General features: G+C 37.6%; 1 protein-coding gene across 3 annotated transcripts in view; it reads right to left on the bottom strand.

The window, feature by feature from the left end:
• LOC120306204 (hedgehog interacting protein) overlaps positions 1-11,904 on the bottom strand; it is an 86,050-nt gene extending 74,146 nt beyond the window's left edge. For all 3 annotated transcript variants that reach the window (XM_039338961.1, XM_039338960.1, XM_039338962.1), the window contains exon 1: positions 11,150-11,904. In XM_039338961.1, coding sequence (XP_039194895.1) covers positions 11,150-11,422 — 273 coding nt within the window. In that variant the 5' untranslated portion in view covers positions 11,423-11,904. The remainder of the gene's footprint in view (positions 1-11,149) is intronic.
• Positions 11,905-14,980: the final 3,076 nt, after the last annotated feature.

Below are 14,980 nucleotides of genomic sequence, written 5' to 3'. Positions count from 1 at the left end.
GGGCATACAACCTTCAATCCTATTGCCCCATTTCTTTAAAGTAGGATAGAACATCTCTTGCATTTTAAAGAACCACTAAGTGGGGAAAAAATTATCAGCCTTACAAAAGCTATTAGCAACAAATTATTAGTGACAAAAATTTTATCTCAGTATTAATTTCCCATTGCCCGCATAGGTGTTATGTAAATTAGGTAACGGCTGGCTTTATTCCTGACTCAGTGTCTCCAAAGTGCCTGAGCTGAGCTAGGGGAAGACATGTATTGGCCACAATAATTCCCTGAGTGTAGAATGTAGTGGAAACTGGACAGCAATAGCTGTAATAGTTTTTGTGTTTCCTACAGCTGCATGACTGGGCTGCCCAAAGGAAAAAAGCAGCTGCAACCTAAAGAGCTGACAGTGGCAGCTGGAACTTCGGATGGTATCAGCATTAGAAAAAGGCTGCGGGAGAAAGAGCGGGAATAACCGGCACTGCCACTCACCACAGAGGAGCCCATTCCCCATTCAACAGTGATGTTGACTATAACAAAAAAGAGAAAGAGAGGAAGGGGGAAAAGATTTAGGCGAAAATTGAGAACTGCCACAGCAGTCGTCAAAATAGAGATGGAAATTCCAGAACCGGAAGCCATTGCCTACAACAAAATGATGACAACTTAAACATATTTAGGGCTTGCTCTATTCATTTCCAATTTCTTAGAAACCAGCCTGGTTAAATAACATTATATCACTGTTAGGCAAGTAAATGGAATTGTTTTTGGAAACAGAGCCCAGGTCCCATTCTACTCTTCTTTCAGCCCAATCCTACTTTAAACAAATTTTGAACCTTGTGGAATTTTTTTCCAGTTTTCATGTTGCTTTTCAAGAATACTACTGACAAACTAGATAACTACTATAATTCTTGTTATAACCTCTCTTTTGTTCAAAATATATTGACAAGCTGGATGTGACATAAAAATGTATCAGGTGGGAGTGTCATTTGGAATCTGTGAAGTGCTTGCATTGGCAGTTGTTGCTGTTTTTATTTCACTGAGAACTGTATACAGATAGTCCTAGACTTACAACCATTTGTTTAGTGACTGTTCAAAGTTATAGCGGCCCTAAAAATGGTGAACAGTTTTCACATTTACAACCACTGCAGGACTGCATGGTCACGTGATCAAAATCCGAATACTTGACAACTGGCATGTATTTATGGGGGGTTGCAGTGTCCTGGGGTCATGTGATCATCCTCTGTAACCTTCCCAGCTGGTTTCCAATAAGTACAGCCAATGGGGGAAGCAAGGTTCACTTAAAGCCTCACGAGTCACTTAACAATTGCAGTGATTCACTTAAAATCTGTGGCAATAAAGGTCATAAAATGTGGTACAACTTCATGCTTAGCAATGCAAATTTTGGGTTCAATTGTGGTCATAAGTCAAGGTGTACTTATATATATTTTAAAGTTATTTTTGAGGTAGTTTGTGCTGGTTTCTAATTATTGTTAGCCAACAGTCAGTTGTTTGAAATGGGTGGCCATATTTGTTTTCATTATTTAATGATGCAATGTTGTGATTTTTCAAAAACTTGCACCAATACATTTCTCTAAAAATATATGTGTAAAAATTTGAGTCTGGGAGAATAGAGACAGAAAGAAAAATAATTGAGCTAAAGTGAAAAAGTGAATTAACTCACTTTGAATTTTGATGTGTTCCCTAATTGTAAAACACTTACTGCTAAATGCAACCAAAATTTCTTGAAAGGTAATATAGCTTCTGAAAAAAAAAATAGAAATCATACTAAAACATCAGTCTTAAAATTGAGTTTCTTAAAAAAAATGCACTTCACATGCACATTATATTTCATTCAATATATGAATAATATACAGTATAATTCAATATATATTTTATTTGAAAGGTTCTTGGTGCTCTCTGAGCTTGGTTGCAAGAAAACAACCAATGTCAGAAGCACCAAGGACACCGCATCCTGAACTACAATCCTGAACTACAAATAGTCTCCTTCTTGATATTTTAGTTATTTATCCTCTCTATATATTTACAACATATTTTGGGTTTTGTATTATTTAAAACAGGGTGAAATGTCCATTTTTCTATTATATAAGAGTTTTTAAACAATTAAACTGTTCATTAACTAGTTTTAATGAGTTTTACACAACACTAAAGGAGTGCAGTAATCTTATAGTAGAAAAGGAAATAGCATACTCTTATTTTTTATGTTATAAACTTAATAATCTTGGAAATTTGCACAAGATATTTCATAATAATTGATTTATGCATGCATACTTATACTAATTATACTTTTTCCTTCCAAAAAATAATGGATAGCATTCCAGCTGTTTTCTGCATTCTAATGTTGTAACCAAGAATTAATTTGATATTCAACACCTATTAACTTTATTCAGACCATGGAATATGAGTGATATGTGTGATGATTTAGATTTGTAATTATTAATGAATACTTCTGGCAAATGTATAAACTTTTTTTTGCTATATTACTCCATTCATTCTGCTTAATTAATTGCTTTCTTTGCCAATTCCAGCACTATTAATTCAGTTATATCTTTTGAAATCTATATGTATAGTTTCCTGAATCTTCTGAGATACTGCAGTTCTACAACATATTTTGACCATCATGTTTTATTGGTTTGATGGTAATCATATAATAATTACCTTCAAAGTAGATCAGAGGGTGATTTAATTGTGTTATGTAATTACTTTGTGATTTTAATACATTTAAGCTAATGAAATGTACCGAAAGTATTGTGACTGCTTTGATATTGGAATATCAATTTAATTATTAGGCATTCAGCTTTATATTCCATATTTGTAAACTACTATACCTTCAAACAATTATATTACATTTTTCTTTGACTGCATCAAATGTATTCTGTAGCTGAATTAAAGCTGAATAATTCAAATAACAAGTTCAAAAATAATGAGTAAAATAAACAGAATAGTGCTTAACGTGTTTAGAATTTAGCAGATTTAATTCCAACTGTGGCAATAGGAATATCACTTAGATCTGTAATCTCTAAGCAAGCTTTAGCATAATGGATCATCATTAAAGTAATTTTACACTTAAAAATGGTGCGTACACACACACACACACACACACACACACACAGACTTCCCCCCAAATGTGCATGGTGAGCTGCTTTGTGAACTTTTGTTTCAGCATCATATACTGCAACTGTTAGTTTTAAAATGAGTGATTTTGCTACAATCTTTGCTACAATTTTCAGTCTTCAATAGGAAGCAACTGACAGAATCATGTGATAAGGTCACACTGCTCAAAGGGTGGCCAATTCTGCCCTAAAAACTAGCCTAATGGCCATTAATATCTCACAGATCTTGAATAGCAGATAACGTTATCTACCAGTCTTTGTTTTTGACATGTTTTAGAGCCAAGCTAATTTAAAGAGAGAAGCAACCTGGAACTAAAAAATAACTTCCTGACAGTGAGGACAATCACCAGTGGAATAGTTTACCCACAGAAATTATGGGCACTCCATAAAATTTTTAAGAGGAGAATGGACACTCACCTGTCTGAGACAGTGTAGGTTCTCCTGCTTGAGCAGGGGGCTGGACTAGAAGACCTCCAAAGTCCCTTCCAGCTCTATTCTATTCTACTTTAGGAATGATCAAATATTTCTATTTTAAGCAAAATAGTACACATTCTCTTTTGAAAAGACATTGCAGTGTCTTATTATAAAGTTGGCAAAGCTGCAGTGCTTTAATAGTGGAAACCTTTTTCTAGCAAATCAGATGTGATGGGTTTTACCTTTAAAGTCTTACAAAGTGTAAGAGTGTCCTAACAAGAGTTTGCCAAATCCCTGTTAGAATAGACAGAAAAGATAAATGAAGAATAAACATAGAAATGATTGAAGGTAGAAAAAAAATATGGAATTTTTGACTTCTTCCATAACACAAAATAGTCCTGATGATAGCTTCTGATTGGACTGTTATGATGCAAAGTGTCTGGCTGACATCCAATCTGGTTTACTGTCCTCTGAATAGGTGTGTACTGGAAGAGAACACTTCAGTTTCTTAAAAAGAGATTTTACTTTATGGGTACACAATTATTTCCTTATTCCTGTTTTGAAATTGTAAGAAAAGTTTAGTCCATTTATTTGAACGTTCTGCTCCACGCAGAATATAGCAAGGTGAAATATCACCTTCTAGAATTGATTATCAATGTCAAATTGTTCTTGTCAATGTGTTTTTTTCTTAATTTTATGCTATGTTCTCCTATTTTGTAAATTGTAGAGTAGACACAGTAAATTGCAGTAGACAAAATACAATTTGTTTTGTAAATTGTAGAGTAGACTTGCTTTCTGGTTAGAAAAAACATTTCATTTATATCACTAGCCTCTATTTCAAACATGTATCTTATGAGAAGAATGTAATTATGTATTTCAGAAAAATAGTCAAATTTCATTATATTATCAGAAAATAAAAACTGATTCATAATCACAATTTTAAGAAGAGACTGGACAGCCATTTGTCTGAAATGGTATAGGGTTTCCTGCCTGAGCAGGGGGTTGGACTAGATGACCTCCAAGGTACTTTACAACTTTATTATTATTATTATTATTATTATTATTATTATTATTATTATTATTATTGTTGTTGTTGTTGTTGTTGGAAAAAACTTGCACAAAACAGTTTTATGTACCAGATGATTAAAAGATAAAATTATTTTAAAAATGCATAGTAAATTCATTGAAATTACATTCTGTAAAGCTAGAAACGGTACCAGGAAGAGGGCAACCCAAATTATTGTGGTACTCCCCTACGATGAGTTTACATTATTTTATAGATTTCTAGTTTAGAAAAAAGAATGAGCAAAAAGCACCTATAACATATTTATAAAATTACTTCTAAACAGTGCAAGTGAAAAGAGATAAGGTTTTCTCACTCTCTCAGAAAATTATCATTTAGAGTTATAATCATAAGCTGCTAAATAATAGAAGATTCAGGGATCTTCTAGGAAAGAAGGCTTTAAAAAAAAAAACAATTAAGTTGGAATGTTGAAGTTTGGAGATTTTGTTTGGTCATTTTACCTATCTGGAAACTTTGGTATTTGTTCATACAGAATGTAATGATGCCTACCAACTTTGATAATTTCAACAGGACTTAGGCAGATTAGTCTTATAGTAGCTACTGTTGATGGCAATTCTATTTGATCTCTAACACAAGAAACAGTATGTTCTTGACACCTGCGTTGGGACAAAGAAATAAGAAAATTCTACTCTTGCTTTTGGGTTTTCTTATCGGTTTCCCAAAAACACAGAGTGGACTACAGACTGTTTAGTCTGATCCAGCTCTTTTTATGTTCTTATCTAAATATCAGAGGGAAGAACTTTTGGCATCCTAAATTTCCCTTGTTTGCCTATAGCAGGGGTATCAAATTCACCACGTCACATGATGTGTCGCGATGCATCGTGACTTTTTTCCCCTTGCCAGAGCTGGGATGGGCAGGGCTTCTATGTGATGCATCTGGCCCATGGGTCAGCAGTTCGACACCTCTGGCCTATAGCAATGTTTTTCAACCTTGGCAACTTTAAAAATGTGTAGACTTCAACTCCAAGAATTCTTCAATCAGCATGTTGGCTGAGAAATTTTGGGAGTTGGTCCACACTTCTTAAAAGTGCCAAGTTTGTGAAACGCTGGCCTATAAAGTTGGGCTGGTCATCAGAATACACACAGGGAAATATTTCTCGGCTGGGCAGACACTACCCTCAATGACCTGAAGCCTTACAAATGCCACAAAACCTCCCATCTTGTGTCCTGCTGCATAGTCAAACAAATGGAATAGAGTCTACAGTCTATGGATGGCTCTGAATGGTTTGAGAAATGAAAATCAAATGTGTACTAGATAAGTCTTCCTGAAATATGGAAACCTTTCTACAGGAAGACCCCATTTTTTAAATCTAGGTGTCATATGTATAATTAACATTGCTGTCACATTATAGAATTACTCTATGTGAGCTCAGTTGCTCATATGGCTACCTTCCAAGATATCAGACTATCTAACCCACCATTATCTACTGTAGCTGAAAGAAATAAATGTCCTGATGTCTTTTCAAACATACTTTACCATCAGGTCTACGATAAGTCCACACAGAGCTGATGAGAGTATAGATCTATGGGCAGGTCATGTCATCCATATGTTGGAAAAGCACATACCTAAAGAGCTCCTTCTGCTGGAAGATGCTCACATGGAGGATAGAAGAAATGGTACAAAGAACCATTAAAGGGCTCCCTGAGGTTACTGCGAAATGCTGTAAAAAATCTCCCTACCTGGTGTGGCCTCATCCATAAAGGCTGTCAAGCTTATGAAGCAATGCATACTGCTGAAACACAACATAAGCCTGAGCTAGGTAAGACCAGAGTCATTAGTGCAACAACTGCAGTGGCTATACATGTCTGTCTAACTGTGTAAGAACATTCAGTGCCCAAAGTGGTCTGATCAGCCATCTTCGGACACAATCTATCTAGTCTTAACATAATTTTTAAATAATGGTGTTGAGGTCTTCACTGATGATGACAGAATAGATATCAGGTACTGAACCTGGCAATTTTGCACACAAAAGCCTGCTCTCGATTATTTTCACAATATGGATCTGTTAACTGAGGTATTTTTAACTGAAGATCAGCCTGAGCTTTGGAAAATGTTTGCTCATATGCAGTACATAATGTTCTGTTCTTGGCTTTACTAACTGGCAAATAATAATAATAATGTACTGGACATGAATAAATGGATTAATTGCTTCAAAAGCACCAATAAATTCAAATTCATTTTAATAAGTATGTCTTGCAGCTAAAAATTTGTGCTAATTGTTTGCTGTTTTCAAAAGTAATATGTAAAATTATAAAATCATATTGATTTATACTTTTGCAACATCCTTTCTAATTATTATATCTACTGCTGACTGTTTTATGACATATCTTAATTTATTCATTAACTTTTACACAAAGACAAATAAAAAATGGCAGATATTGAAAGATTTGGCCTGACAATAGGTTAACAGCAAAAAACACATTGGACACATATTAACATAGTTTCTGCATATGAAATCTGGGTTCAAGTAGAGAAGTGATATTTTAGATTGGGGGAAGGGAAATTTCAAATCTTTAAGTTCAAGCTTTAATATTAATCAGTATTTGAAACTTGAAACTAACTTCTTTTAACTGCAAGATTATTTATCTGCTAGTTTGAACATAAACTTCATTTGGACTATAGTGCTAGATTATGTCATTAAGGAGTTCAATTTCATTTTTAAGACAATAATAAATAGATCATTGTACTAAGGCAGCTGTTAAAGGGACCCCAAGCTTTTGTTTAAGAAAGAATTAGACAAAACAATTGCAATCTTAAAAGGGCACACTTGAAAACAATTACTTTTCATTCATTCCACAATAGCCTCAGTTGTGAAATCATCTAAGATAGAGAAAAACCACTATGCTTGACAGTCTGCAAGTAAACTTTAAACCACACACAAAATATTAAAATGTATGGTTTGTTGATGAGATTAGTGAATTAAATTAAAAGAAAGAATAAAATGTCAATGATATTATTACAAAAGAAAAGATTGTCGTTTCATTTCTGGGCATTAAAATATGTTCTCTGTTACATCTTTGTGATTCCTAAGAGACTGACTATGTTTCTCTTAGCAATCATTAATTTTTATAATAAAATTTGTCAGCCAAAGGGCTGACAAATGTAATTTTAATTTTGGAGGTTCTTTGTAATTAAAGTAAATGCTGAACACATTGCCTTACTTTAACTCTGCCAAAACCTTTCCTTAGAATATTTATTTGCCTATTTATTTGTTTGTATCCCATCTTTATTATTTTTACAAGGTGACAGGAATATCCAACACACCTTCCTCCTCTTTTCCCACAACAATAACCCTGTGAGGTGGGTTGGGCTGAGAGAGAGAGTGACTGACCCAAAGTCATCCAGCTGGCTTTCATGGTTAAGGCGACACTTGAACTCATCACCTCCCAGTTTCTATCCTACTACCTTCACCATTATACCAAACACATATATGCTGTGTCACCTCAAAACATATTAATGTAGTTTTTGGATTCCTTCCAGATTACCCTGTTCAGGGTTTGATGTCTTTAAATTGGATGCATTTTGAATGAAAAGTCATGCCCCAGTTGTCTAATGAACAAGAAATGTTTTTTTTTAAAAAAACCCAAACAAATCCCACATGCATCTATTAGAAAACTTTATCTGGAAGCTAGTTCTATTGAACTCCAAATACTGATCTTAAACCCTACTGCAATTGAAGTAAATTACTTATGTATGAACAGGATTGCACTGTATTCATCCTTACTGTCACTGAAATATCAAGTATGTACTTTTGTTTTTCTTTGTAAAAATAAGCAATCTTTTAAAAATACAATTGCAATTATTTGGTGCATTCTCTCTCTTCTCTATTGTAAAGTTTATGTCTTCCAATTAAATGCATTGTTAAAATGTATAAATGTGAAAAATGCTAGAAAAACAAATAAGACTTAGAGATCAAATGTCATAATTGTCACAAATTAATAACTCCTAGAAATTCAGGAATTGTTTAAAATCAGTCTCACTGTTAATTCATCACATAAATACAACTTTTTATTACAGAACTCTCCAGTGAGTTCATATAGTAGATGTTGTGCTACTGCTGCAGTGACTAACTGTCAGTGATGCTAACTGGGCAGATTAAGGACAGTTTCCTTCCCAGCTTGGCTTGGGCATTTGAGGGTTTCAGTTAGAACCTTTAGAAAATTATCTGAATGCAGTTAGTGTGCAGTTAATGTGATTACCACACAGGAGCTTGCTGACACTACCTCTGGCCAAACATGAGGAGAAAATATCCATCCAAGCTCCTGTTGCATCTGTTAAGAATAGAGTTTGATTCGCTGAAACCCTGCAGCAAAGGCAGCTCTTACCCATCTGGGAGTGGAGGCAGTAGGACAAATGCTCCCTCAAAAGGCATGAACATTTGGACAGAGCTGGGGACTGAAGGAGAATGATGTTCTCCAGTTTCACCCATTACTGAACCAACCAACAAACACAATGGTGTTGTTGTTATTCTTTTGCCATAAGCAACAAGACTCTGTGTGTGGGCAGCAGTTTAGTGGGGAGGAGGATAAGTCGACCCCTTTTTGTCCTATTGATTTTTTTCCCTATTTGCATGACTTGAGCAAATTAAATGATGCAATATGGCTTTTTGTTACAAAACAAAGTGAGAGATACCACCCAGACACATATGTTGATTCGTAGAAGCTGTTTACATGAGAATGGGGTGAAATCTACCGTGAACTGAGCATAAAAATTCGATTCAGCCTGGGTATTTTTTTTTAATTGTGCCTGGGCCAGAAAGACTGAAGCACAAGTTTTCCAAGCCACTCTCAGACCTTGACAACTGCAGTGTTGTAACAGAGGAATTCTTAATTAAACTAAATGCTGGAGGGGGGGGGGAGAGGAGGGCAATGAGAAAGACACCTGATTGTTTGTTTCACGTGCAGTGATTCTCAATGACATTTATTCATCCCATTTCCCTCCCTAGCTTCAGTTTTGCAGTTTTGCACGTTGCACTCCTGATCAAAACAATAGGCTGCAAAACGTATAACATCCACATGCTAAAAGGCAGTGAATTGCAGCCCCATTAAGAAGCAGACTATCTTCTTATTCTAAAATAGCTAGATTGTCATTCCACATCACATTTCCAATAAAAGTTACACATTAATGCTCTTTTCTCAAGTCAATGAAATATTTATAGATAGAGGGTTCTGAAGCATAAGAGACAATGTATTCGACATTTCTCCCTTGGTGAAACTAATGTCAACCACTGCACGTATGATATTATCCTATATCGATTTGTTGTGAACAAGTTCATGGAATTCACTCATCCTGTCCTCTCAGGTTTCTCTCCAGAGGAGCCTGAGTTAATTACTGGAGGACCTGAAAGGATCATAAAAGTTTTGCAATATCCTGGCATCATCTGCTCTCCCAGTCACTATCTGCTGTCTTAAGTTTCCTGCCCAAACATGTGGACAAACTGTGAACACTTTTCTAGCTTCAGAGGGAAAAAAATAACTATCACCACCTTAATTTACAATTCATCACTATCATGGCATGCCAAATGAGTCCAAGAAAATCCACTAATCCTTCTTGACAGATTCCTCCATCTGCAACATCTTCTTTTCAGCTATGGTCCAAATTGTACCTGTTTCTACTTTATTCATGAATTCATTTCTGTATTTGCTCCTATTTGATAGCTGAAATTCTCAGAAGGATGTTTCTATTCCTTTCCTTTGCTCTTTCCTTATCTCAAAATTTGTCTTTTAAAATAAATACATAAACCCTGCTGTCTTCATAACATATTGCTTCCCTCCTCCTCTTCCATGGATGTTTGAAATCCCCTGAGCACTTGGCTAGTAATGGCAGAGGTAAAATAGATTGTTTAGTGTATGCAGGGTTTATTCTGTTGCCTAATTATTCTTCAGCATTTAGAATGCATCCTCCTTCTAATTTTGAAGGTCAGTAATAACTACTTCTACTCATAACCCACTTGAAATAATTTGCCCAGGTGGAACAAAGATATAGGATGCTGCAGTTAGATTCAACACAAAGAATCATTTAAAATTAACCCCATTTGGTAAGAAACACCCCAGACTGGATTACACCAATGCCAAAAGTGCAACACCTAGAAGGAACAGCATTTTCCCATACTGTTTCACTATTGTTCAGTCAGCTTTTCCTCAGTCTAGAGCCTTTCATAGGTAATAGATAACAGCTCCAACAATTCTCACCCAGCATGACAAGGATATTTAGAAATAGCGCCACTGTAATCCAAGAAGGACCCACAAGGAACACTTCTCAATCCACAACTTCCAACAGTCAATGAAGCGGCCTTCCAGTCCAGCAAAACTCAGAACCTAGCAAAGATGATTTATTACCCTCGTCTATTCCCCCTGAAACACCTCTCCAAGCACTGTTAAGTGATGTGTGTGAGTTCCACCTCTTGTTCTCCATTGGTTGTCCTCCCTCTCCCAAATCATTAGAACCCTAGATCCAAAGATCAGTTTCTGGTAAACCTTAGCATGCCCCTTCGGTCTCTCACCCAACCGTATCCAACCCAACTGCAGCCTACCTTGTTGCTCTCTATCTGGAGCAATCCTTGCCTCTCAGCCCTGGAGCAGCAGGACAGGCGGGGGTAGAATCCCTGGCACAGCAGCTCCCCTCTGTTGGGGGGCTCCAGGAGCATCAGCCTCCTATCGCGCTTTTTGAGGCGTCTGGGGGGGCTGCCATTCAAGCACCTTCTCCTCTTGGCCGTGGTCTCGCCAAACTTGGTTTCCCCTTCAAAGAAGCAGAGGACCAGGGCCACTAAGAGCAGCTTCAGTGGAAGCATCTTTAGCCCCACCATGCCGCTTGGGAAAACTTCAAGCGCCGGCTGATGTGACCAATCCCAAGGCAATCCAAGGAGGCAAGGCTTTCTTTTGGAAACCTCGGAGTTTGTGTTTTTAGAGGAGAGATCGATTTTCCAGGCGAATGAGAGGCCCGACAGCTGAGGGACGGGCAGCGAACAAAACTCCGCGGGCCACCAGACAGACAGGCGCACGCCCCAGCTGAGTAAAGGGAAGAAGATGCTGAGCCTCGACGCGGGGCGTTTGCACCACTTGACAAGAGCGGCCGCAGGTTTAACAGGCGCTCCTGAGATGCCCAAGCGCGGAGCGTAAACTTCCCCGGGCTGAGGATTCTCCGCGCTGGCGGCCGAAGCGAAGGAAGCGACGGTGGAGATGGCAGCCGCAAGTCCCTTTTCGGTGTTCCATATAAACGAAGCCGCCGTTCTAAGAGGACAGCCTGCCGGGCGTGATGCCTCCTCTGCTGCTGCCGGCGGGAGCTGGAGCTCACTAGGGCTCTCATGTTTCGCTCCCTCTTTTCTTCTTCTTTTTAAGCAGCGCGCGGGGAGGTGCTGCCACCGCGCGCCCCTACACGTCACCGAGGAAGGGATTCGCGGGGATACGACGGAGAGGAGCGTTCGAGCACGCGCGGCGGCGCGAGAGGGCGCGAAGAAGGGGAAGGCACGGCAGGGAGTCGCTGCCGATGCGGCGAAAGACGGCGCGTGCGCGAGCGAGCGATCACGCCGAGCAGAAGAGAGCCGAAAGGGGGGTGGGGGGTGGTGGAAGAGAGTGTATGGAAATTTATCGGCATGACCATATAGTCCTTTAACATATATTGATACTGATAATTAATGCAGAATGATCAGTGGCGGTATTCTGAATATCCAGGAAATATTCCTGAAAAGATACTGTAGAAATCTCTCTACATATAATTATTGCTATTGCATACTATATGCTAAATTGTTGTTGTTAATTGCGAAGTCGCGTCCGACCCATCGCGACCCCATGGACAACGTTCCTCCAGGTCTTCCTGTCTTCTACCATCTTCTGGAGTCCATTTAAGTTCACACCTACTTCTTCAGTGACTCCATCCAGCCATCTCATTCTCTGTCGTCCCCTTCTTCTATTGCCCTCAATCTTTCCCAGCATTAGGCTCTTCTCCAGTGAATCCTTCCTTCTCATTAGGTGGCCAAAGTACTTGAGTTTCAACGTCAGGATCTGGCCTTCTAAGGAGCAGTCGGGGTTGATCTCTTCTAGGACTGACCGGTTTGAACGCCTTGCAGTCCAAGGGACTCGCAGGAGTCTTCTCCAGCACCATAGTTCAAAGGCCTCAATTCTTTGGCACTCAGCCTTTCTTATGGTCCAACTTTCACAACCATACATTGCAAATGGGAAAACCATGGCCTGGACTATACGCACTTTTGTTGGCAGGGTGATGTCTCTGCTTTTTAGTATGCTGTCTAGATTTGCCATAGTTTTCCTCCCCAGGAGCAAGCGTCTTTTAATTTCTTGGCTGCAGTCCCCATCTGAGGTGATCTTTGAGTCCAGAAAAATAAAATCTGTCACTACCTCCATTTCTTCCCCATTTATTTGCCAGGAATTGAGAGGGCTGGATGCCATGATTTTGGTTTTCTTAATGTTGAGTTTCAAGCCAACTTTTGCACTCTCCTTCTTCACCCGCATCAAGAGGCTGTTTAGTTCCTCTTCACTTTCTGCCATTAGAGTGGTATCATCTGCATATCTTAGGTTGTTGATATTTCTCCCGGCAATCTTAATTCCAACTTTTGAGTCATCTAGCCCTGCCTTTCTCATGATGTGCTCTGCATATAAGTTAAATAGGCAGGGAGACAGTATACAGCCTTGCCGGACTCCTTTTCCAATTTTGAACCAATCAGTGGTTCTGTGTCCAGTTCTCACTGTTGCTTCTTGACCCACATATAGGTTTCTCAAGAGACAAATAAGATGGTCTGGTATTCCCATCTCTTTAAGAACTTGCCACAATTTGTTGTGATCCACACAATCAAAGGCTTTAGCATAGTCAATGAAGCAGAAGTAGATGTTTTTCTGAAACTCCCTAGCTTTCTTCATGATCCAGCGTATGTTGGCAATTTGATCTCTAGTTCCTCTGCCTCTTCGAAATCCTGCCTGTACTTCTGGTAGTTCTCGATCCACATACTTCTGGAGTCTAGCTTGTAGGATTTTAAGCATAACTTTACTAGAACCTTTTGGTAACCTTTTACTAAAAGGTTACCAAAGAAAAATATTGTGAAAATTTTACTGAGACAGGTGTACATAAAATTCATTATGATAAGCTTACACACAACATAATGCAATTTGCACAGCTGAATGAGACGCTAGACGCATTGAATAAGCTTAGCAATGACCAAAGATATTAAATTAAGCTCCCTAATTTAATGTAATACCATACCTATGTATGATGCATCTCATATACTTTATAAATGTGGAGATCAATTTTATACCTAAATGGAACAATATTTTTCACCTCTTCTGTAATACACAATTACTTTTATTTACTATTACAACAAGTGGTTAATAGTGATGCACAGGCTAATTTATGAATTATAGTAATGCAGTCCTCCCTCCCTCCCTACGCTGTTATGCATTACATTTGGTCTGAGCAATACATGTCCTGTTGGTTGCCTGCAGGTGCCAAAGTCCTTGCACATTAAAATTTAAATGGCCAAATACCAAGAAAGACAGGCATGATTTTCTGCTATTTTATGGTGGCAAAAAAAAACCAAGATGCATCAGTCTTCTTTTAGGCTTCACATCAAAGAGGCAAAAATTATAACTATTTAAAAATATGTATGCATGCATGCACACACTGGCACATACTCACATGGAAAACAGAATTCTCTCAGAACATATACTGTCACTTCCATGAGTGAATTACTTCACTTATTGCAGCTGTTGGCTGTTTCCCTCCTTCCCCAATAATACAAATATGTTTCAAAATATTGAAAGATTAGCCATCCAGTTTTATATCGTAACATCAAAGACATATGAAAACAAAATATTGTGAATTGGCACAGACAGATTAAATAACAAGGCATGAAATAAATATGCCCCATAAATTAGAGGCTAAAAAGGGGGGGGGAGAAGCAGTAGCAGCCTAGTGGAACAAAATGGTGTTAATATAATGGTATAAAAATAATGGTATTGATGTTATTGGTGATGCCACTATTCCTGTTTACTATATAGTATTTAAATTAGTTTAAACCACTTTGATTTAAAAAAAACAATGCAGCAGATCAATATTTTAAATAAATAATAAAATATTGCTAATATATTTTGTTTGTTTAACTCACATACACAATATAATGTATATTCATCGGTTATCACATATACAGTAGAGTACTTTTAAAAGGAATATTGGTAAAAAAATATTCGGTACAGCCTTAATTGTAATCACTATTCCATTTTCCATTTACTGCTTCTGGATAACTGTTTACAGAAAGTAATTTGATTCCCAGGAAGGCTCATCTTTAAAAAGAAATGGAAAAAAACATTAAGCTTTTCTGTTTCCTTTATCATAGAGAATAAAATACAAAACAGTAAAA

This window comes from Crotalus tigris, unplaced genomic scaffold (genome assembly GCF_016545835.1).
Source record: "Crotalus tigris isolate CLP2741 ecotype Arizona unplaced genomic scaffold, ASM1654583v1 scf7180000017725.2566008, whole genome shotgun sequence".
In the NCBI taxonomy this organism is placed as follows: domain Eukaryota; kingdom Metazoa; phylum Chordata; class Lepidosauria; order Squamata; family Viperidae; genus Crotalus; species Crotalus tigris.
This window is presented reverse-complemented; position numbering and strand designations above follow the sequence as displayed.